Source organism: Plasmodium coatneyi, chromosome 12 (assembly GCF_001680005.1).
Source record: "Plasmodium coatneyi strain Hackeri chromosome 12, complete sequence".
Classification (NCBI taxonomy): domain Eukaryota; phylum Apicomplexa; class Aconoidasida; order Haemosporida; family Plasmodiidae; genus Plasmodium; species Plasmodium coatneyi.
The window spans coordinates 2,502,635-2,527,911 of NC_033567.1; the positions used below are offsets into that span (position 1 = coordinate 2,502,635).

The 25,277-nt window shown below is 38.1% G+C and overlaps 6 protein-coding genes across 6 annotated transcripts; 4 read left to right on the plus strand and 2 right to left on the minus strand.

Moving 5' to 3' along the window:
* Nucleotides 1-255: 255 nt before the first annotated feature.
* Nucleotides 256-2,863, minus strand: PCOAH_00042150 (Exonuclease; the record flags this gene model as incomplete). The annotated part of the gene is made up of 2 exons (XM_020060999.1): nt 256-1,122; nt 1,238-2,863. 2 exons carry the CDS (start codon nt 2,861-2,863, stop codon nt 256-258), a joined length of 2,493 nt encoding a protein of 830 aa, XP_019916919.1.
* A 3,689-nt stretch (nt 2,864-6,552) lies between these two features.
* Nucleotides 6,553-8,446, plus strand: PCOAH_00042160 (KIR protein; the record flags this gene model as incomplete). Its single annotated transcript, XM_020061000.1, has 3 exons — nt 6,553-6,570; nt 6,707-7,438; nt 7,577-8,446. 3 exons carry the CDS (start codon nt 6,553-6,555, stop codon nt 8,444-8,446), a joined length of 1,620 nt encoding a protein of 539 aa, XP_019916821.1.
* A 1,497-nt stretch (nt 8,447-9,943) lies between these two features.
* Nucleotides 9,944-11,496, minus strand: PCOAH_00042170 (KIR-like protein; the record flags this gene model as incomplete). The annotated part of the gene is made up of 3 exons (XM_020061001.1): nt 9,944-10,234; nt 10,523-11,344; nt 11,488-11,496. The coding sequence occupies 3 exons, from the start codon at nt 11,494-11,496 to the stop codon at nt 9,944-9,946; spliced, it is 1,122 nt and encodes a 373-aa protein (XP_019916451.1).
* Nucleotides 11,497-13,071: 1,575 nt separating this feature from the next.
* Nucleotides 13,072-14,160, plus strand: PCOAH_00042180 (KIR-like protein; the record flags this gene model as incomplete). Its single annotated transcript, XM_020061002.1, has 2 exons — nt 13,072-13,083; nt 13,342-14,160. The coding sequence occupies 2 exons, from the start codon at nt 13,072-13,074 to the stop codon at nt 14,158-14,160; spliced, it is 831 nt and encodes a 276-aa protein (XP_019917083.1).
* A 3,055-nt stretch (nt 14,161-17,215) lies between these two features.
* PCOAH_00042190 (CYIR protein) lies at nt 17,216-19,799 on the plus strand (the record flags this gene model as incomplete). The annotated part of the gene is made up of 6 exons (XM_020061003.1): nt 17,216-17,242; nt 17,511-18,179; nt 18,316-19,089; nt 19,163-19,204; nt 19,281-19,440; nt 19,657-19,799. The coding sequence occupies 6 exons, from the start codon at nt 17,216-17,218 to the stop codon at nt 19,797-19,799; spliced, it is 1,815 nt and encodes a 604-aa protein (XP_019916799.1).
* Nucleotides 19,800-22,150: 2,351 nt separating this feature from the next.
* PCOAH_00042200 (Uncharacterized protein) lies at nt 22,151-24,369 on the plus strand (the record flags this gene model as incomplete). Its single annotated transcript, XM_020061004.1, has 4 exons — nt 22,151-22,156; nt 22,263-22,940; nt 23,165-23,944; nt 24,109-24,369. 4 exons carry the CDS (start codon nt 22,151-22,153, stop codon nt 24,367-24,369), a joined length of 1,725 nt encoding a protein of 574 aa, XP_019917096.1.
* Nucleotides 24,370-25,277: the final 908 nt, after the last annotated feature.

Genomic DNA, 25,277 nt, shown 5'->3' on the forward strand with positions numbered 1-25,277 from the left:
ATACATGACCTGACTGTTCTTTGCGCATGGTGCTACAATGTCACTGCTTTGATTTTTCACCCTTCCGCTTTTTCGCGGCTGATAGAAGTTGAACTGTGGAGCCTGTCACGCGGCGCAGCAACTGCGCGGGAGGAGGCACAAAAAAGGTGAGCAGACAAAATGGGCAAAACAAACAAATGAACAGGGAATTAAAAAAACAAACAAATTTGGGGCGTCCAACGAGGAGATGACGCATTGTGGGTGAATTGCCCAAAGTCACGCCTTGAGCAGAATGGAAAACCACCCATTGAAGGTCTTCTTGCGGCTGTTACCACACACGATGTTCTTCAAATTTGTGAGGGAATTCAAAATGAAAATATTCCGGTCACTATTCTTTTGCTCATTAAGGTAAGCAATAATGTGCCGTTCGTATAAACATAGGAGATGCCTAAATTGTAAATAGTGCAAATTTACTAAATCATTTTCGCTCTGCTTTTTGGCAATGATTTTCTCCATGGAATTAATTTTCGAAGTAAGGCTACTTAATTTATCATTTGTATCTGCATTTGCGTAAAATATATCCTTGGCCAAAAATAGCGTTTCTGCAATTTTTTCCTCCGCTAGATTGTTACTGTTGAAGGAGAGCAATATGAGGACATCATTTTCTCCCAGGTTTTCATAAATGTTCTCAATATTTTGGCTTAATTTTTTTACAATGCCACTTGCTTCCACTCTGGTGGGAACCTGGAACAGCTCACCATTTGCATCGACTTTAAAATTTTCCTCTTTGGCATTTTTTACACAATTATAAATTTTTTGATTGCAGAGATTTTCGTACTCTCTTAATATGATTAGGTAATTTTTTATTTTATTTTTATTTTTGATATTCATGATTAGGTTTTCTACACACTCGTCGTCGTTTTCGCATGGACAGTGGAAGCAGTTTTTTAGGAAAAGCTTGGGCAGCTTTTCCTCTATGTATTCGTTCTTCGAGTCATATATGCAGAGGTTCTTCTCGTACTTGTGGTTCAGGTCTTCCTGGTATATGATATTTCCCTTCACGTTGGTGAAATTGTCCGGGTTGAGAAGGACTGGTAGCGGCTGGTACTGGTAGAAGGGCTCGGCCGTGTCGAATTCGCTCATCTGCAAGGGGAGCAAAAGTGGTTTATAAAATGAGCAAATCACTGATAAAGAAGCAGCTGATCATGCAAATGCGCAACACTAACAAAGCGATAGCGGGTCAAACTCGCCGTGGTACCTTCTTCAGCGCGAGGAACATGCTTATCTTCGCGTCGTCAATCGAGTTGTGCCCCTTCTCCCGCTTCATGGTGATGCCCAGGTGGCGCTGGCACAGGTTAAACAAAGAAGGCTTCAAAAAACAGTAGGCCGAGTTGGAGTAAACCACGGACGTGTCAATGACATACTGATGGTGAATTCTTAATGCATGCAAATCATTTTCCAAAGAGTGACCAATTAAAATGGATTTTTTATTAAAAATTTTTTTCAAATGTTCCTGTACATCCTTCAACTTTGTATGTACATTTTGTAGGGTACTTTCACTTATGCCCGAGTAGGGAGTTAAGTAGTTTGTGATTTGATTGTCTGGAACGACATACGAGTCGTATACTATATTCATGTACGCATCGACTACGGTAATTTTGGTGAGCTCTCTTTTTTTATTTATCGTTTCGCACATTTCGCAGTCGATGCTGTAAATGTTGTCCAGATCGAACTGGACAGGAGGTTGGCAATTGGGGGGACTGGAGCAAGTCGGGTCATCTCTCCCTTCGTTGGTGCTTCCACTCTGACTGTCTTCATCCCTCAATGTGGTGATGAAATCTCCACTCACCTCCCCATTTGGCTGAGGCACATCGGCATCTCCATCTGCATTTTCATTCTCCCCTACGTTTACAATTTCGTCCTTCTGGTCTTCTTCCTCATCTAACTCGTTTATCGATTCTGCTTTTTCCTCTTCCTTTGGATCACTTGGTGGGGTGGACTTCCCCTTTTTTTGTGATGCCATTTCAGAAGCCCTAAGCAGCTTCTCCAACACCTGGGCATACATCGTTATATGTTCCTCGGTGAAGATATTCTTCGCCTCTTCAGTGACCTCTTCCGAGTTAGCGATTTCCCCATTTGGGTCATTCCCCTGCGGTGGGGAATCAATCGGCTCTGTAACAGGTATGCTCGTCTGGTCAGAATGTCCTAACTCATTTGGGATGCCATTCTGATCAGGCCTGGTACTAGTGGTGGTGTTCATGGTGATGTTTAAGTAGGAACGCATGTCTGTTATTCCTTTGTCCACCTTCACATATTCAATGTTATCGAAACCGAGGTAGTCCTCAGAGTCCTTTTTTGGGTACCTATTCAGCAGCATCTGCTCACTGCTAAGTAAATAATTTTCGATGTAGAAGTTATCCCCGGGTGAGTTATAATTTGTTCCTCTATTTTTCATCACAGATACACTTAGCGCTTTTAAAATTAAATTGCTGTAATTATTTTTAAAACAATTTTCCGTGTTGATTTTCCTAAAGTTGTTGTTCTTCTGCAGTTTGGAAAAAACGCCACTGGCAGAAATGTCCCTTATGAACCAACTGGACAGGTTCGGAACGACCACTACGATTAAATTATTTACGCAGTCACTATTTTTCACGATGAACAAGTTGTTTTTGTAAACACTTTTTTCGGTCCGGAGGTTTATGATAAAATTGTGAATATCTCTCAAGTATATATTTTTGTTTCCATAGAAGAGGATGTCCAATTTTCTATTCGGGTCATCTGGTACGTGCGTTTTTTTCCTCTTCGTGTTTTGCGCCTTATGATCACTGCCGGTGCTGTTTCCGTTCTGGGGAACCTTCGCTTGGTTCCTCCGTTTCTGCCTCATCTTTTTTTTTTTTGCCGGGGGAAATTGTTCTATACGCGTGATGACGATGCTGGTGTGGCGGTGGCCCCGCTTCCTCCCCAGTTAGGTGCTTCCCCCCGTAGGAATAAAAATTTACGTGTACACCTGCCGCGAGATTGTGTTGCGGTACCGGGGTTGGATGCATTGGTCTGTTCATGGGCTTCTACATGTGTATAAGTCACTGCAGTTACGTACGTGCTAGCGTGACTGGTAAGGGTGGGCTGTCCTGGTGTGATGTGACCAACGGGTTCCCCTCCGCATTTGCATAAAATGGAGATGACGTTGCAGAGGAAGTAGCACTTCGGTGAAGGTATTGTAAAGCTCCGATCAAGCTTCACTTAAACTGTGTCCACCGTCAACGCGAAGAGGCAAGCTCGTTATGGAACCTTTGCATTCGTTCGCTTCAACTACATCGGCAAAGGAAGCTTTTAAAGTGTGATGAACCACTGCAAGCCAGTTGTTGGAAGGGAAACGGACTTACATCCTTGAGGAGAGTACAATCCATATAGCGTTCGCCCACAGGCAGCAGCTTTTTAATACAATAATGCAGGTAACGTTTTTACGGGTAAAAGATCACCACTGTGTTGTTGCGGGTTGATCCAAAGTAGGCGCGGGGAACAAGTACCTACGCCCGCTACCACGATGGTAACAAATATGAATGGATTGCCATTTTATGCTTAAAATTGCTTCCTTTTAATATTATTATTTTTTTTTTTTTAAGTTGCGCGGGTGAAGATACCTCTCTTGCGGATCCGTTCCGCTTTCGATCGGCGGGTTGGTTCAAAAAAAGGGGAAATCAAAAGGGGAAAAAAAAAGGAAAGTGCAAAAAAGAATGATAAAAAAATTTTATAAAAAATAATTTCCAATTTAAATTGTCGTATCAGCAATAGAGTATAAAATTTCCACTTTGGAAATTATGCCAAGTTGTTTAAGTACCATGATATTTATTTTGCGGAAAGGTTCCTTCATGACTACGTGAACGCAAAATATTACGACTACTACGACATGTATGTGAAGACGTACACAGAGATGCACACGCACCTACGCCTCAGTCAAGAGAACCACAAAAAGCAGAACGAAATTGTGGATGAAAGGACGGATATTTCGGAAATAATAAATTCTTTGGACAATACGTACAACATAATGAGGTAACTGGAAAAGGAAACCGGGGGCGACATTTCCCTTGAGACGCAGCTCAACTATGAAATCACCAATGAAAACTACGAGTCGGACGTGTCCGACTTGATGGGCGGGAGCCACTACTTGAGTAAGAGGACCTAGGGGAAAGCAACGGAGGTAGCCAGTGTTCTTCATTCGAGCGATGCGCGAACGATAGGAGCTTCCACTTGGAGGAGTGGCCTCCCCCTTTTTGTGGCCGAACAGGAGACACACGTAGTGTCCCACTATACATGTTTATAGAATTAATTTGATGTCTTTTTTTTTTTCTTTTTTTTTTTTTTTTGTGTTTTGTTTTTTACAATTTGTCATTACGTAACCAAAGGCGGGACTTTTTTTTTTTCACCACTACGGTGTTTTAAACGGACCAATGTGGGGAGCAGCGTGGAGAACAATGGGGAACTTCCTTTGTTGCAACGAGAAGGAGTGTACCTCCACAACGCAAAAAAGGCACTTGGATGATAAGGGGGGACCCATCATTATATGCGTTGTGGTGGAAGTACACTTCCCCCCCGCTGCAGCAACGGAAGCACAGTGCAGACTGAGCACAATACGGAAGCCACTGATCCGGAATATATATACTCAATCAAAAGGGAACTGAAAACATTTAGTGATGATGTATCCCAAACTGGTACCAGTGCTAGTCATCCAGGTGTTCCTGGTGATGAAACCCCAGTAAGGAGGGTGAAGCCCCTGCTGCTTCTGTGGCAGGGAACCCTAAGGGAATAACTGAAGGTACTCAGTAGAGAAAAGTAACACACACCTGCTAACTATACACCGGACCTACAAACAGAGAGAATACAAGAGGGAAAATTGCACACCTGCTGAATACATTGGATTTACGAACATAGAATGCAGGAGGGAAAGGATGCTATGGACCAGAACTTACAACAGCCGGATGGTGACTCCACTATTCCTATCGTATCTTCCATCGCTGCAGTGGCAGGGGTAGCTTTCATTTCCTTCCTTTTATATAAGGTACATATAACGTTAGATAAGATCCATCACAATATTTTAAAGGAAAAAAATATTCATTACTGCGTATGCTAACATGCATTTTGAACAGAAATGAATATTTTCCTTAAATATTGTGATGGATCTTATCTAACGTTATATGTACCTTATATAAAAGGAAAAGGATGGAAGGGAATAAATATAAATACGGTTCTGTTCCTTCCCATACTGAATATTTCTTCCTTATGGAACTGTTTGCATAGCCATACAAATCATATTATAGAACATTATAATTATTTATACGCATAAAGAGAAAAATAATTCCTAATGGTTTAATAATAACGTTCTTATGTAGAAAATGATAGTAGTATGAACCTCTTAACTTAGAATCCATCTTTCCTTCCATACATATATTTTTTTATCATTCCCAATGAAACAATCCACACTTTCTATAAGGACGGAAAGAACATACATATACAATGCCGTAGGCACTGCACACATTTTATGTATTATTCATGACCATACATTAGAATAAGTGACTTCATAAATGACAACGATCCCAATATACACATGAGGTCCATTTACATATATAATAGCATTGTATTCATGGAAAAGGGGAGAATCAGGAATATCAACCTTCACAATACTTTGAATAGGAATAGGGGGGAAGGTATATTAAGGTGTAAAGTATAATGTGCATTGAGGGAAGGAAGGAGAGATCTTGAATGACATAATGCATATCTTCTATATGAGTTATTCATAGAATACTTATCCGGAAAAAAAGGGAAAGAGCAAGGTTATTATGCCTAGGTTATCATAAACAGAAATAAAAAGGTAAAAGGCAGAATATTATGATGATATACATGGTATTCTCTCATCTTGGTAATTGAAACACTTACCATTTTCCCTACTACATTCCTGCTCACCCCATATTTCATGAATTCGGACGCTCTCTTCATTATGTATTGATAAACATACACACATTGCAGAAGGGAGGAGGAATACTCAACATGTATGAATACAGTATATATGTTAGCAATTTTCAAGAATCCTTAAAACACTAATAAAGCGGAAATCATTAGGGCGTGCCGAAATTTTTTGTTCAGAACGGAAAATGCACTGTTATGGACGAAATACTTGAGTGGGGTAAATGGGAAATAACATAATACTCTGTACAGTCACATACAATCCAATAATATAATGCATGGATGAAAAATATAAGGGGAATTTGGTTCGTCCACTTCTATTCTGCCTACACAGCACAGTTGTTCCTACTTTTTTCATTTAATTACATACATGTAACAATTTGATGCATAAGTATATACCATATATTACTCATTGTTGTTTGGGAAAAATTGAGCAATATATGAGCGCACACAAGGGAAAGGGAAGTAAGGAATTTACTATTTGCACATATAATCATGAACAACCAGCAATCATCATCGTGTAGAGAACAGGCTACACTTTTCCGGGCATGCGTATTATGTTTAATAAAATACGCTTAAGAGTAAACTTATTGTGCACATTGGTGTAAACTCAAAATGGTAACACTAGAACAGGTTACTTCTCATTTAGAATACACGAATATTATGAATATAACACAATTTATACATAGTGCAATATAATAAAAATAACATATGTGGTCCCATATAGAAAAATATATATACTCATATTTTACGTCAATTATATTTTTAGGACGGGACTTCAGTTGCATTACCCTCAGAGGACATATATGCACTGTTCGATGGAGGCTTAAAGTGTAATACAGAGGAGCCGGATGAATGCTGCGAGCATAGTGGGAATAATGTCAGGACATTGTTGCAAGTGTGGCTAAGGGGTGCTTTAAATCTAGCCAGTGAAATTGAGCAGACTTATTGTTATGCTTGTGCAATGGAACAAGGGGAGCCTAATGGTGACTGGTGTCATCTCTTTTATTATTGGTTAGGTACAAAAATAAAGGGTATTTTGAATAATCGGGACTTTGCGGACATTATGAGGAGAATTTACAGTAAACTGCCGGGGGACCAGTGCAGGAGCTACTTCAATAATTTATACGACGACGTTGGCCAACACGTTTTCGAAAATAGTAAAGAACTATTCGATAATGATTATGACTACAGGGCTCTGCAACCGCAACTGGGCGGTTATACATATCCCCGGTGTCTAAGGTATAATGGAAACTTGGGAAGAGTAAGAGATGCATATTCGCAGTTATGTAATATTTGTGGGGAGGGTGATGGTGATAAGTATTGTAAGAAATTTAAAGTGGATCACTGGGGTGGTAAGCAGTGGAAACAGCAGAAACTACCAGAATTAACGTGCAGTAATGAAGGGGAACCAAAGCAAGACGAGGAAGATGAGGAGGAACTTCTTGAGAGTGGGAGTAGACCTCAAGAACTGGGACTTAAACCTCCAGCTATAGTAGGAGTAATACAATTCATTTCTCCATTGAAAAAATGTATATATAAAGTAATATATGTACATATATAATGTTCCACATGTATCATATAGTAGGAGGAATGTGTGGATATACACATATGTATTTTACTAATTGTATACTTTCAGGGCACAATGTCGATTAATTTACCCTCAAGTAATGAATACCAAAATTTCGAACTTAGCTGGGAACCACACAGTAAGAATGGGACAGTCAGCACAATAAAGGGTGCCCTGCAGAGTGCATTACGGGGCAAGCTGAATAATTATAATTGTATAAATAAAATTGCAGGTGTCTGGTATTATATCACGGATGTAATGTACAAAAAGAGTTCATCCTATGATAAACGTTGTGATTTCTTCTATTATTGGCTAGGATCTACCGTGTTGGACAATTTAAAGGAAGGTTCTTCATTTCAGAATGCGATGTATGAAATCTACACAAAATTACAAGAATCATCAGGTAGAAATGAATGTCCAACTATAACCACTACTGTAGATGGCGTAACATTCGTACAAAGGAAAAGGATGTTCGATTATTGGCATGACCATAGTACTATACGAACACTTGTACAGAAGAGTGGGTCCAGTTGTGATCAGCAATACGGAAGTTACCTGGGGCACATTCATGCAGCATATGCAGCTGTGGAAAAAGGCTATGAAGGGGGCTCCGATGAATACTGGTACAAATTCTGGAGCAAGAATAAGAATGCTATTAGTGAGGAATTATCAAATTTAACATGCAATAGGGATTCCGGTTCTACTGGAACCTGGAGCCCAGGTTCTTCGGGTACCGGTTCCACGGGAACTTGCAATCAAAATTGTGACACTGTCTCTGGTGGAGAAGGAAAAGGAGGGAGTGACGGTGGTGGTAGTCATAGAAAAGAAGGCGAAGAAGCACAAATTGCTAGCAGCATCATTCCTGGTGCTCTGTCAGGTGCATTAGCTGCAGTAGGATTACCAACAATCACGTTCTTTCTATATAAAGTAAGCACATAATTACCATTACAAATACAATTGTAATGGACAATTGTAATTTAAAATAATTATGACCACTATACATAGAAGTGTAAATAATAGCATTTACTAGCATTTTATTCATATTTCCTTTTTAAAATACAAGAAATACACATAAATAAACTGTACACTACATATATAATACAAAATTCCCACCATCCCCCTTTTTTTTTTCTCTTTTTTTAGTATACCAATTTATTTTCTGGAATACGTAACACTTTTGGAGGAAGCACCACCGCTAAAAGAAGAAAAAGATCCATCGGACGGGATCTAAACGCCTTCTCAGAAGGTTATTCTACGGACAATTCTTCTACAGAATATGATTCCACAACAATAGGTTCGTCATCCAATTTAACAGCAGCATATTCGACAGATGTGGATAATTCTACCATATATGACGGACGACGATATCCACCACGTAGCGGAAGAACAGGAACGAATAATAATAGGAACAAACAAAGAACAAATATCAATTACGGTCGTATATAACATTGGAATGTAATGTCCTCCCCAAAGAGGCATAAATATCGGCACACTTCATACAATTTAGAAACAGGTTGATATTTCTTCCCGTTTTTCCTTCCTTTCTTTATTTTTCGCTCTCCTCTGTTCGAAAGTGTTTACATATTCATGTGTAATTAACATAAGTGGAAGAAAAAAAAAAAAAATTTTTTCCCCATTTTAGTTTGATTTGTTTGGTAAGTTTCTTCTTTATTGATGAATTAAAAAAAATGCTTATTCATTAAAATTTTTTTCCTTCATCAAATTTTTTTATTTTAATAATTTCTCTTTTTTCTTTGTTTAAATATATAAATACTTTTTTGAAAAGGTCGGAACCTTTTTTCCTTTTTTTTTTTTTTTTTTTTTGGTATTGTATGGAAATGTTGATGTTTATGTGTAATAAATATAAGTTCAAAAGAAGAGAAAAAAAAATTTTCCCTACTTTATTTTGATTTGTTTTATAAATTTTTTTTTAATGAAGATCCAATATGTTAAATTTTTTTTGTTATAGTTTTTTATTTTCATAATTTTTTTTGTTTTAATAATTTTCTACTTCCTAATTCCAATTATTGAAATTTGGAAAGTGTGTTTCAAATTGTGCGCGAGGGTTCGCGAAGGTTCTCGCAGAGGAGGTTCCCGCAACGATACTCGCGCTCCTCCTTTTATATGCTATACACATCTTTTAGATGCACAGTTCATATATAAAGTGCAAAATTACACAATGTGTCTTCACAGAAGAGAAAGGGGGAAAGTTGCCTCCTTTCCCTTCTTTTTTACCTTGATTATTTAAGTATAATATTAGTCAAAAAAAAATTGTCCAAAAAAAAAAGGAGGGTTTAGAAAAAAAGAAAGAAAAAAAAAAAAGAAGGGGAAAAAAATGTCATGTTGTTTCATACACTTTATGAATTATGCAGTTCTTTATGTTCCTTTGGAGAGGGACACTAATTCAACGCTGCATGCAATGTTACATGTGATATCCTACATATTCTGATAGCCTACCATCCCGCGACCCGGTGTATTATTATTTCTTCTTCCCCCGGTAGACTGTCCTGTGGTAGACGGTCTTGTGTATGGAGCTGCAGAGGAACGTACTGTTCTAGCTCTTGTAGAATTTTCTGTTGGACCTACTGTAGATGTTTCTATGGAATATTCTGTTAAGGTGTCTTCCGTGGACGCATCAAAGTTCTGTCCAGCTGATCTTCTTTTTCTATTACTTCTTCTGCTACTTCCAGAAGTGTGGTTACCAAACCAAGAAGACCATGGTTTATACTGAAGGGAAGGAAGGTGGGTTGTTAGGGGTGGAAGAATGATGGTTGTTAGGGGTGTTAGAATGGAAGTTTGTTAGGGGTGGTAGGGTGGAAGGTTGTTAGGGTGGGTGCTAGGTGGTTTGTTAGGTGGTAGGTCGGTTGTTAGGGGGTTTCGTGGAAGGAATATTGTTAGGTGGGTGGGAGGAAGGGTTGTTAAAGGGAGTGCTATCGCTTACTTATCATATTTATTATTTATAGAACTAAATATTGGTAAATAATACTCTATCTAAACTTTCATTAAAAAATATACCTTATATAATAGATATGAAAAGGCCGTCGCTGCTAATGTACCGAAAATGGAAGTGATGGAAGATGTGGTGGTGGCTTTAGTTAAGGCTTCCTGTGCTGCTAGTAGGTTTGATTCGAGGGAGGTCCGTAATTCTTTTTTCTCGGAGGAACATGTGTTAGCTTCCCCTTCTTTATCGCTCAGTTCAGTTACTTTTTTACAGTACAATTCGAGCAATTCTACCATATCACAATATAAAATGTAACTATTACTGAAGTTGTTACAATATGCATCATTGACACGTTCGTTCCTTCTGCAATCTGTACGCACAGCCTCACATGCTGAAGCAATACCATTTAGGTAACCCGACCATTTTTTGTCACAATTGGGTGCACCTCCCTGTAGCTGCACTTTTGCGGTCCCATAATCATGGTAATGTTCGAAAACTATTTTCCTCTCTTCGAAAAGTTTTTTGCCAATAGTACTGGTGCAAATAACCCTATATCCTCCTTGCTCAGGCGCACTACTCATATTTCCGCAAAGCATAGTCATGAGGGGCGTGAATGTGCTGTCCTTTGGCTCTTTCCCCAAGTTGTCCCATAATTGATCTCCTATCCAATAATATAAGAAATTCCAGCGATCGTTGTAAAAGGGAGTATCCTCCGGTTTCATTTTGAATGCCGCATACGAGGCCCTTAAAATTTTATTCTGAAAGTCCCCTTCACTAGGGAAAGCACTTAGACTATCCTTTATATTTTTTGTGCATTCATTATTACAATTCTCTCCACTCCCTTTGAATTTGTTGTAAAATTGTTTCCTCGAAGGTAATTCATACAAATTCAGTCCCTACAAGTTTAATGAACAGAATATGTGCATTCTTATACTTTTATTATTCTACTTCACACCACATCACATCATGTATATATATGAAGTATTATGTATGGACGCATTATTCAAATGCCGTTTGAACGAGACATAGTCTGTATTACTTCTACCATTTTTTTATATACACATTCCTTTGCATATATTATACTTTAAAAAATGCTGTTGTTCATATATATTAATACGGAATATTTATATGAAAATTTTGCATGTTTTATGAATTTTAATATAGAATTTTTGTTTTCATAAGAGTACAGGTTGTTTTATTTCGAAGCAAAAGGAGCACACTATACGTACATTAGAATCATTATATATGGTTAACCCAATAAAAAGTAAGAATAAATGTGATAAAGGAAGTCGAATAATAAACAATACACAAGAGAAGGAAAGAAAGTGAAACTACTGCGTTTCCCTTACTCCTCTCCTCTGACTCTTTTAAATCATTTTAACCCTCTTTTAAACTTCTAAACCATTTTAACACTTCTTGAACCCTAAACCCTTCATTCTACTACCCCCAACCGTTCATTCCTGAACCATTTCAAACCATTCCAAAACTTGTTTAACTTAAACAAAGCAAAAAAAAAAATAAAAAAGGGGGATACATTAATATATGCAATATATAGTGTGGACATATTTTTTAAAGGAGGAGGGAAACAGATAAGTCAGATGTGTAATGTGTTGCACATTAATATAAATGATCTATTTGCAGTATACTTATCGAAAAGAAGTAAAGTAAATATAAAAAAAAGGTAAAATTATGGGGGAGACTACACTTTAATAAATATATGCAAAAATATAATGAAGAATGGAAGGGGGGGAGGATGAGTAACAGGGAAGAAGAGTCGAATAATGTGCAATGTGCACATATTTCAGAAGGGGAAGAGGTGTAGAATGTACTTTCCCTGCTCCATACACATGAACTGTATACAATATATATCTACCTTAAAGGAAAAAATTTCTCCTTAATAATTCCCTTAATAATTCTTAATGATTTTTTACTTAATAATAGAGGGAAACAGGAACTTACAATATATTACATGATGAAATTTTTTTTTTTCTCACTTTTAAAAGGTCGAGGGAGGAGGAGTCCAGGGAGTTCCATTCTTATATATAGTTAATAACCAAATAGGGTGAATAATATTGCAATATTCAGGACGATTATGAATAATCATGTACAATACAATAGAGTAGTACAGTGAGTATATAAATAAAAGGAACGTTGTGTGTAAAAAAAAAAAAAAAAGGAGGTGTATCTTTCATCCACCCATCTCTTCTCTTCTTTTTTTATCTTTTTTTTTTTTTTTTTGACTTGTTATTTTGTTATTTCAATATATAGTTGTTTATACTTCTATGCATTAACTACATATATATACATGTACTGATTTGACCTATACGTATACGTACATGTATGTATGTATAGTGTGCTATCACTACTATCATTATTATTCGAAAAAAATTAGAAGTGTAATATGTGTGTAGTATGGTTTTTCACAGAGTAAAAATTCCACACTTCCATCCCTACACTTCACACTTACAATCCAATCATCATAAAGCAAACGAAATTTTACATACACTTCCTCTTTGTACAAAGTGCATACTTGTGTGAACAACACAACCCTTCTTTTTAATAGAAGAAGTTTATATTATACATATACATATAGAAGAAATATACACATCTGCACATCTAAACTATGTCAGGATCGGTAAGGGAAAAAATATTGTGGGGGTTGCTCCTTCCTCTTTTTTTACTTGCACTATGAACAGAAGTACATATAGTGTGCACACATATAATATTTTTTATAGATGCATGATGTAGTAAAATAGAAAGAATGTGACAAATACATGAAAGTATATACATATATGCACACATATATGTATACATATATGTATATATCATATACATATTCCACACTCTTCCTCCTTCTTCCCCTCCCTTCCTTCTGCCAATTATATAATTACAGGAGGATCTGTTAAAAAGTTTACCTTCATGGACCCACTACTATGAGAAATTCGAAAAGAGCCCCCCAGGATGTACAGATACAAATAAATGCAACACGGAAAGAGATAGTTATGGATTACTTAATAGGGGTCTAGGGAACGAGCACGTTCAAGCTGGGAATACACTGGCCTATATATACGAAACATACGGAGGAGGTCAACATAGGAAACCAGCCGAATGTGAAGCGCTGCACTTCTTCTTTTATTGGTTGGGTGACAAATTACCTGAGAGTGCAAAAAATGTTGCCTTTCAAGCTATGATAAGTACTATTTGCAGCGCAATAAATAGTCCTTCTGAGAAACAAGCATGTGGAATTCCCCGTGATGATCAATCAGTTGACAAGGACCTCTTCCTGCATAGAAAAATCATATTCGATTTCTGGTATGACCATCCTACTATACAGGTGCTTCTAGAAAATAGTGGATCCGAAGGACTTGAGAAATGTGAAAAGTACATACAGCGCGTAAAAGCAGCACATTCCGCTGTGGCTATAAACTGTGCGACGGAAACTACTCGTAGTTACTGCACCACATTTTGGAAAGACCATCAGGAAAAAATTAACCTGGCACTAGCACAACTGCAATCTAAATTTGATTCTGCACAGCAAAGAATACAACGCAAAGCAATAACAGCATCCAACCAGTTAAACGATGCTATCCATCAAGCAAACAAAGCTTCTTCTCTTTCTTCTGCTTTTGGTACCTTAGCAGCATTAGAATTACCAGCATTGGCATATTTTCTATATAAGGTAAAAAATTACAATTACAGTTCCGAAATATAAATAATAGTACTTAACCCCCTAGACCATTCCTTCCTTCTTCCTTCCTCCTCCTTAGATCTTCCCTTCCTTAGACCCTCCTTCCTCTTCCTTAGATATCGTTCCTTTCCTTCCTTCCTCAGACCCTCCGTTCCTTAGACCTTTCGTTCCTCCTTTGACCCTTACTTAGACCCTTCTTTCTTTCCGTCCTTCGACTCTTTGTTCCTTCCCTTCCTGAGACCCTTCCTTCCTTCTCCTCCCTTAAATCCTCCTTCCCCTTTCCTCCTTAGACCCTCCTTTCCTTCTTTCCACCCCTGAGAACCTTCCTTCCATAGACCCTACAACCCCTAACAACCTTCCATTCCGCCAACCACCCCAAACACAACCTTTCTTCCACCTTACCTCCCTAATACCACTTTCCTTCCACCTACCACCAACCACCTAACAACTTTTCTTCCACCTAACAACTTTTCTTCCACCTAACAACCCCTTGCTTCCCTTCAGTATAAGCCATGGTCTTCTTGGTTTGGTAACAATTCTTCCGGAGGAGGAAGAAAAAGTAGAAGAAGAAGAAGAAGAAGATCCACCAGGAATGAATTCGACACATTAACGGAAGGTGCTTCAACTGTGGACTTCACAGGAAGTTCGGAAGGAAGTTCCATACTTGATTCCCCCACAGTACATTCCTCTGCTGCTGCCGCATACACAAGACAGCTTAACAGAGGAAGAGAAGGAAAAGGAGGAGCGAATAATAGTACACCGGCTCACCGGAACAATGTAGGTTACAGTCGCATGTAATCTGGATAAGAAGGTCCGTCAAGTGACATAGGTGACCGCGCATAGTTCGTACAGTGCGAAAGCAGAATTCCCCCAACACATTCTGTCCTCCTTCCTTTTTTTTTTTTCCTTTTCTTTCTTTTTTTTTTTTCTTTTTTTCCTTTTCTTTTTTTATTCTTTCCTTCTTTTTTTTTCCTTCTTTTTTTTCTTCTTTTCTTTGTTTTGCACGATAACTGAGACATTTGGGGGACCTCAAAGTAGTTTGAGAATAAATAAAATGAAGGACAAAATTAAGGAAAAAGAAAAGACGAAAAAAAAAAAAAATTAACGTGAATAAATAAGTGGGTAAGGGTGTAAGATTTCGCACTTATATGTGTTGGATTTAGGGTGCCAGATTTCTCATTTAGGGTGTGTGTGTAGGATTTCGCATTTTAGGGTGAGTGTATGTAGGATTTCGCATTTTAAGGGTATATGTGTAGGATTTCGCATTTAGGGTTGCGTGTAGGATTGCGCACTTGGAGTGTGTGAGATTTTTCATTTAGGGTGCGGGATTTCGCATTTAAGGGCGTGTATGTAGGATTTTGCATTTTAGGGAGTGTGTGTAGGATTTCGCATTTTAGGGAGTGTGTGTAGGATTTCGCATTTTAGGGAGTGTGTGTGTGTAGGATTTCGCATTTTAGGGAGTGTGTGTGTGTAGGATTTCGCATTTTAGGGTGAGTGTATAGGATTTCGCATTTTAGGGATGTGTGTGTAGGATTTCACATTTTAGCGTGTGTGTATAAGATTTTACACCTAAGGTTAAGGTTTCCGTGGTGTAGGAACAACGATGTGACCTCGTTGTTATGTGTTTAGGTGGGGGAAAAAAGAACTTCCCAAAAGAAAGTACTTTTTCTTTCCTTTTACTCCTTCGTTGGACCCTCCTTTCCTTCTCTCCTTAGACGTTCCTTCCTTCCCTCCTTAGATCCATCCTTCCCGTCCTTCCTCCTTAGACCCCTTTCCTTACTTCCTCCTTAGACCCTTTCCTTCCTTAGACCCCTTCCTTCCTTAGACCCCCTCCTTCTTTAGATCCCCTCCTTCCTTAGACCCTCCTTTTCTTCCCTCCTTAGATCCTCCTTTCCTTTCCTCTTTAGACCTTTTCCTTTTTTTCCTCCTCCTTAGACCCTAATTCCTTACTTTCTTTCTCCTTAGACCTATTTCCATCTACACATATTTCTTTTACCATCCCACTAATAAATCCATACTTCCTATAAGGCCGAAAGAACATACATATACAATGCCGTAGACTGCACGCACCTTCATTTATTGTTCATGATCCTACATTACAGTGACCGCATAAATGTCAACGATCCCTATACATGTGTGTGAACCATTCACATAGAATAACATTGTACTCATGGGAAGGAGGAATTAATAAGGAATATCAACTGCTTGAATCCGTTGAAGTAGGTATAGAGGAAAAAAGATATAAACAGCTGTAAAAGTATAATCTATATTAAAAAAAAGCAGTAGGGGGGCTCAGGTGGCATAATGTATATTTTATATAAGGGAGCTCTTTATAGTGTACTCATGAGGAAGAAGGGAAGAGGAGAATAGCAGGGTTATTATTCGTAAGTTATCATAAAAAGAAATAAAAGGGTAAAAGGCAGAATACTATTATGAAAATGTATAATTCTCCTTCCTTGTTCTATGTATAATTAATATAAATCTCTGCGTTATGCTCCTTTTTCACCAATTTAATGAATACACGCTCCTTAATTAATTATGAATAAATATGCACATTTGGAATAGAAGAATGGTTCGTATATAGAGTGTATTACATATGTACATAAGTTTTAACAACTTTTCCTTAAGTAACAATAAAACATAAATTCATAGTACGTAATGGAATTTACGCTAACATGGGAGGTGGGATCCCACATGAATAATAACAGGAGCGTCCAAAATACAATATAATCATTCGAACAGCCGTGTGGCAGGGGAATAATGTAGTACAAAGATAAGGATAACATAAAGAATTAGCACATTACTTCCACTGAAATTTAATATTTTTTGCCCAATTATTTCTTTTTTCCGCCACTTTTGTAATTGTGCATAATGATTTGATAAGTGTGCGTATGTATTCTACTTATTCGAGGAATAAGGAATATATGCACAAAAAAGGGGGAAGTAGAAATTTGATATTTATAATCATAAAGTAAGGGAGGAAGATGAACTTTAGCACATGCTTTTTTTCACCTGAATATGTATAAAGGACAGTTTTAGGATAAATTCCTTTATAAATAGTAAAAGGTATACATAAATAATGGCAGGAGAAGGAGCAGTAACTGAGGTAAGGGGTTTCCCTTTTCCTTACTCAGAGGAGATACACATATATATGATCTTCATATTATACTTTGTATGTGGTGTAATAAAGAAATAACAGATGAATACATGTTAACACACATACATATATATACCGGTATATGCACATATATATATGAACACACACATAAAAACACATATATATAGCTCATTATACACATATATATGTGCATATATCGGTATATATATGTATATATCTATTTTTACCTAAATTACATACACACGCACATTTTTAGGATGATAATTCGGGTAAACTACCTGCAGAAAAAATATACAATAAATTTGATAATAAAAGTGCTAAGTGCAGGATACCAGGTACTACGCTAACAACATACGGAGAAAGCTTGAAGAAGGAGTTGTCAGGGTATGAAAATATTAAAAGTTATGTGGAGGACATTGTTAGAGTGTGGTGCATCGTATCTGAAATACGTGAGAACGACTCGCTCTATAATGAACGTTGTGGTTTTCTATACTTTTGGTTAGGGAATAAATTATTTAGTGAAGGATTGGATACAACTAATTTTAAGGGTGACATGAATAAAATATACACATTACTGGCATCGTGGTTCTCTGGGGAAGACTGTAAAAATGAATACCGCATCAACAGCAAACATGATTTCAATCAACGAAAAACTATCTTTGATTATTGGTACAACTACCCAACTATACAAAAATACATCCATGACAATCACTTCGATTGTCCAAACAAATATGCAACCTACTTGAATGAAGTTGCTAAGGACTACAGTGACGTAAGTTCATCCTGCTCCAGACAGAGGGATGATGAATACTGCAAACAAATTAACGACGTACTTACTGATAATAACAGTCCAACGACTTTAAAGTTTGAATGTGAATCCATAAATGAAAAAGACTTTAAGCTAATAGAAGAGAATAAATCTCACGTATGGGGGAGATAATTTCCTCATTAGAAGTGTATAAATGAATAATGTAAATGTTCTATATTCGGCGTGTATATGAAATAATGAAGTAATCTATTGGTGTGTATATTTATATATTTATCCTACTTTACACTTATAGGTAGACGAGAAAAGAAGAGAACGGACAAATGCCTTCTTTTATCGTCAATTTAATCAGGGCTCAGGTTTAAATTCCTGTGCAGATCTTTCCGGAATAGATAAAATATTCGAGGATCATGATAATCTTGCGGCTGAGAAAGCAGAAATCCAAAGTGCATGGTGTGAAATGGCCAAAAAGAAGGGGGCAGAAGGGGACGACGATGTTTCCTTCTGTAAGTATTGCAACTTCCTCTACTTTTGGATTGGTGACGAATTATGGGGCAAACTAATAAGTCAAAGAGAGGACAGTGATACGTTTAATAAAATTATGAGTCTTGTTTGCGCTAAATTAATGGAATTATGTAATAATTCTGGCGGTTGTAAAATGGCATGTTGGGGTACTGATTCTCAAATTGATAGAACCAACTTCCACCGAAAGAAAGAAGAATACACAAACACTCAAGAACAGCAGACTCAGAGTAGGACACGTGCACATCCAGAACGTCCTCCGGACACAGACCATTTAGAAGATGAATCAGGGGACGAAATAGGGGAAGAAGAGGGGAGCCCTGAACTGGTTGGATCATTTTCAGGGTGTTCACCAGGAGGGGTCCCCCTTCGAGGACAGGCCGCCTCATGTCCGCTCCCTCCAGATTTGAGCGACTCCTCTGCGGAAATGGGCACTTCCAGGGGTGATACCACCTCCGGATATGGTACCACCATCACCCCTGCTGCTGTGTCCTCCAGCGCAGCTGCATTAATAGGATTGCCCACAATCATATTCCTTCTGTACAAGGTAGAATTATGAATGAAGCAAAAATATGAATAGTAATAATAACATTTATTTATATTTATTTCCTCATACTTAGAAAATAAATAAAAAAATATATAGAGAAAATAGACTATACAATGTACATTTGTGACTATATATATATATACCGCGAATACTTTCACTTCCCCTATGCTTTTTTCCCATTTTTATTTTAGTACACACCATTCCTTTCTCGGATAAAAAACTCCTCTGGAAAAGGCAACAGAAACAGAAGCAGTAATAGAAGTAACAGAAAAAAAAGATCCACCATCAGGAATGATTTCGAGATATTCACAGATTCTTCTACAGAATATTCAGGGGAAGTTTCGACAGTAGGTTCGTCATCAAACTTAACAGAAAGTTCTGTAGATCATTCTACCGTATATAATGAACAGCGACGATCATCACCACGACCACCAGGAGCACGTGTAGGAAGGAGCAATAGGGGGAGAGCTGCAAGAAATATAAGTTATGAACGTATGTAATGTAATACACAACACACACATTTGGAATGTAACATTGAATGAATACCCCCTTCCAAATTATTAATAGTATACAATATGCCCCCCCTGAGAATTATAATAACCTACGGTTTTAAGTACATTACCACAGTAACCATAGAATATAAAGAAGGAGAATTGTGGTTCAGGGATAAGGGTAAAGTGGGTTCCGGGTTAAGGGAAGGCGGAGAATAAGTGTCATGTGTGTTGGGAATAAGTGGAAAATTGAAGAATAGGAATTCGGGTGTAGGGTTCAGGGTTTAGAAACAACAGTATGGCCTGCTATTTAATGCGCTCAGGGGGGTAAGGGGGTTTTTAGGGGTATGCAAATAAAGGTTGTTAGGGGTGGTTGGGTGGTAGGTGGGTTGTTAGGGGTGGTTGGGTGGTAGGTGGGTTGTTAGGGGTGGTTGGGTGGTAGGTGGGTTGTTAGGGGTGTTAGATTGAAGGTTGTCGGAGGTGATGGTAGGGTGGAAGGAAGTTTGTTAGGGGCGGTAGGGAAGGAAGGTACTTCCTAAGGAAGGGAATGTACTTCCTCAAGGGGAAAGCAACATCCTCCCTTACAAGAAGGAAGGGCGGAACATTACCTTCCTGAAGGAAAAGAAAGGGAAGGAACATTTCCATCTCTAAAGGAAGGAATGTACTTCCTAATGAAAGGAACATTACCTTCCTAAGGAGGAAGTAACCTTCCTATGGGAAGACATGACAGTACTTCCTAGGGGAAAGGAAGGAAAGGAAATGATGTCTAAGGAGGAGGAAGGGAAGGGAGGTCTAAGGAAGGAAGGAGGTCTAAGTAGGAAAGAAGGTTCTAAGGAAAGAACGAATAAGGAAAGGGGTCTAAGGAAGAGGAAGGAAGGAGTGTCTAAGGAGGGTCTAAGGAAGAGGAAGGAAGGAGTGTCTAAGGAGGGTCTAAGGAAGAGGAAGGAAGGAGTGTCTAAGGAGGGTCTAAGGAAGAGGAAGGAAGGAGTGTCTAAGGAGGGTCTAAGGAAGAGGAAGGAAGGAGTGTCTAAGGAGGGTCTGAGGAAGAAAGGGGTCTAAGGAAGTAAGGGATCTAAGGAAAGGGGTGTAAGGAAAGGGGTGTAAGGAAAGGGGTGTAAGGAAAGGGGTGTAAGGAAAGGGGTGTAAGGAAATGGGTGTAAGGAAAGGGGTGTAAGGAAAGGGGTGTAAGGAAAGGGGTGTAAGGAAAGGGGTGTAAGGAAAGGGGTGTAAGGAAAGGGGTGTAAGGAAAGGGGTGTAAGGAAAGGGGTGTAAGGAAAGGATCTTAGGGGTAGAAGAGATGGTTTTAGGGGTGTAAGGGATGGTTTTAGGGGTGGAGAGGATGGTTTTAGGGGTGGAGAGGATGGTTTTAGGGGTGGAGAGGATGGTTTTAGGGGTGGAAAGTATGGTTTTAGGGGTGGAAGGAAGGGTCTAAGGAAGGAAAGGATGGGTTCTAAGTAAGGGTAAAGGAAGGGGAAGGGAAGGGAAGGAAGGAGAAGGAAAGAAAGGAAGTGAACATTACCTTCTTAAGGAGGGAAAGGAAAAGAACAACCTTCCTAAGGGAAGAAGGAATAGAACAACAATTCCCTCCTTGAGGAAGGGGAAAGGAACAACATGCCAGAGAAAGGAAGGGAACAATACCTTCCCCTAAGGGGAAACAACATCCTTGAGGAAAGAAGGAACATTACCTTCCCCCCAAGGGAGGAACAACCTTCCTTCTCCTTCAAGGGGAAAAGGAAGAGTACTTCCTTAAGGGAAGGAACTTTACCTTCCTGAGGGAAAAGGAAAGGAAAGGGAACAACATCCTTCGTTATTGAAGAGGGGAACATTACCTTCCCCCAAAGGGAAAGAAACAATATTTCTGAAGGAAGGAAAAGGGGAGAAGGAAAGAGGGTCTAAGGAGGGAAGGAAGGGAACAGCATCACCTTCCCCCCAAGGGAAGGAAAGGGAACAACATTCCCTCCTTGAGGGAAGGAATATGAACAGCTTCCTAGAGGGGAAAGGAATAACCTTCCGAAATGGGAAGGAAAGGGAACATTACCTTCCTTAAGGGAAGGAATTACATTTCAGGGGAGAAGGAAGTATTTTCATTTTAGAAGGAAAGAAGGAAAAAATAAGAATACTAAGGAAGTAATGCAAAAAAAATAAAAGTGCTCATGGAAAATCTGAATGTGTAAGAGAAAAGGAAATAATATATAAAGAGCATACCGCAGAACACCACAACAACACACGCGCTCCTCCTTCCACCACCCCCCCTAACAGCCTTCCATCATCCTCCCTTCTTTTATACTCAGTGCATCAAATTTTTACATAAGTAATGCATATAAATTTATATGTACAATTCAAGTTTTAGAAGAAATTTCTAATCCTTAAAAAAGAGAAATAAGTACCTAATAGAAGAGTAGGAACTTAGTATACATAATGTTACCGTATATTTATAGTGATGTGTGTAAAGAATAATTGCATAACTTTCCTAAAGCTAATAGGTAGACTAGGGGCAAATGTTGCAAGGAACAAATTACACAAGAGGTTCATGCATAAAATATAGGGAAGTAGACCCCAATTAAGGGAAAATGGTAGTAAGTGGAAGGGGGGGAAAAGGAAAAGTACAGATTGAATGTGTTGCATATATATGTATACAAATGTACATACATTCATATTCTATTACTAATTCCATATTTATAGGGGGATAAAATAAGTTTGGATCAATTGCCGGCAAAGTTGGAACATGATAAATTCAACAGTGGAGTCACTGGTGATATACATTCTGATAAACGACAGTACAGGGGACAAGTGAGGAGCGCCCTGCAGGGAGCATTACAGATATGGCTACGAGATAATGGGTATACCGATGATATTATAGGGAGGTATTGTTACGCGTGTTCCCAAAAGAAGGAAGACAGTCTACCGACGGACACACCCTGTTATTTCTTCTATTATTGGTTAGGTACTAAAATAAAGAATAAATTGGAGGGACGCTCATTTGTATATGCAATGAAATCAATTTACCAAACAATGGAACCAATCAAGTTTGGGAATATGTGCACTAATATATACCCTAATATTAGTTGGGACATGTTCGAAAGAAGTAAAACTCTATTCGATTACTGGTACAACTATATTAATGCGAAAGCACAATTGGAGTCTTCTGAGTTTCGTTGTAATCCGGAAAAGAAGGCATACCTGAGTACAGCTCTTTTAGCGTATAATGGAGTGCAGGATGACTGCGACAAGAGTAGGATTAGTAAGCATAGTACATACTGTATGAACATTAGAACAAAGTATCAAACGTGTAACCCTTATGTACTGCTAAGTGAAGACTGTGGACAAGAGTATGGAGAAAGAACTGAATTAAGGACAGAGGTAAGGGGCGAGGACACCAGGAGGCAATACTGCAGGTTATTTCTCCTCCCTTTCTATTCAAAATGAATACTCACATAATTACATGTGCACGAGCACATTATTTATGTATAACATTTTGCCCTTACAATAATAGAAAAATATATGGAATGGGGCACATGGACATACACATTGACATACATGCTCATATACATTCATCACACTCTCTGTTCTAATTACATTTATAGGAGCTGCAGGGACGAAGTGGTCCTTTATTATATTCAGAATGGATCTATGATATGTTACAACAAGGGGGAACTGCGTCTACGGGCTCTAATACATTGGCCAATGCACCATTGACTGACGTAACTGGATATTCTGAGTTCCATGATTGGCTTCCCACAATTGGAGGTGCATGGAACCTTGTGTCCAAAATAAAAAAAAGGGACCAGGATGATAACACCATTTGTTTGGGGTTTTATTATTGGTTGGGACATCTACTCTTTAACGACTGTGGACTGCAGTCAATTTCGGATTGTATAAATAGAATCTACCAAGAATTAAAGAAACTTTCCCATGAAAATAAATGCGGTCCCTTAAGCCACCATAATAGCGAAGACGATTTCAAAGGACATAAAAAAATATTTGAATTGAGCCAGGACTACAACCCGAAGAAAGAACAACTGCAGAATTATTATGATTCCTGCAGTAATTATTACCGAAATAATGTCCGGAAAACTCCCCCCACATCGTTCCCTTCTGACGTGAAAGAGCAATGTAAAAACGATAGTGGTGAGGATACCACCACTAATACATATTGTACCAAATTTAAGACTACATATGAAACATACTGCACTAAGAATCCATGGGAAGTAGGGTGTGAAGTGTTCAAACCAGAAACTAAGAAAATTGGAGATGAAACTGCAACATTATCCGTGTCCACCGGAGCGGGAACCGTCGCTCCAATCGTGTCTTCCGTATTTGGCACACTAGTAGGATTGCCGGCAATTGCATTCCTTTTATATAAGGTAATGGTGCCTCAATATACATTTAAAATATATGTATAAATAATGCAGAATGTACTAATATTTCTTTCTTCCTTTGAATAATAAATGTTAATATGTGTGTTATATATATATGCTGCATGTACTTACTTCTTTCCTTTTGTTCCTTTCTTCTCTTCATCCCTTAGCATACTTCTTTATTTTCTGGGATAAAAAGCTCCTTTGGAGGCAGCGCAGGAAGAAGCAGCACAAGAAAAAGAAGAACAATTGAAAGCGATTTTGATACTCTAACAGAGGACACGTTAACAGAATACTCCACAGAAGCTTCAAGAGCATTCTATTCTGCAGATGAATCTACCATATATGGTGGGCGACCACCATCTGGAAAAAGAGGGGCAAGTAATGGAAGATCAGGGAACAGGAACAATATTAGTTATCAACGTATGTGATGTAACATATTCGTATAGTAGAACACACACATTATGGAACACACATTGTGTGTGGAATGTAACACCATTGTAATGTAATGTTCTCCAGGGGGGGAACAGTAAATAACACCGCACACAGTTCATACAATATAAGAGCACAATGACCTTTCTTTCTTTTCTTTTCTTTTTTTTTCGTACTGTACGAAGGTGCTCATGTTTTTGTGTAATCAATATGAGCCGGGAAAAAAATTCTCATCTTATTGATTTGTTTGGTAATTTTTTTTACTGAAGAATTAAAATATTCATTTATTCTGCTACAAATTTTTATCTTTGTAATTTTTTTATCTCTGTAATTTTTTTGTCTTTGTAATTTTTTTTTTTAGTTTAACATAGTAATTTCGCTTCTCTTTCCTAATTCCAATTATGGACCATTTGAAAAAAGTGCTCCTCCAAATTGTACGAGGGTTTCCGCGAAGGTGTATACGCACTTTTGTGTTACACATCTTTTAGATGCACAGTCCATAATAAAGTGCAAAATTACACAATTTCTTTCACAGAAGAGAAAGAGGAAAGTTGCGTCATTTCCCTCTGTGTGTTTATTCGATTTTAAGTATAACATTAGTCAAAAAAAAAAAAAAATTGCACAAAATAAAAAAATTGTCCAAAAAATTGTCCAAAAAATTGTCCAAAAAGTTGTCCAAAAAGTTGTCCAAAAAGTTGTCCAAAAAGAAAAAAATGTGCCCTAATATAAATTTGTCAAAAAAGAAGGGACTACTTCTTTTTCCGTCTATTTCATAAAATGAATACGTACAACACTGCGCAAAGTATAAAATACAAACTTCTGTATGCATACCCCCTTTTTTTTATTTCGCATTTTAAGTTCGCTGTTTTGTTGTACAATGAGTTTAAACAGGAGCGCGCAGATATAA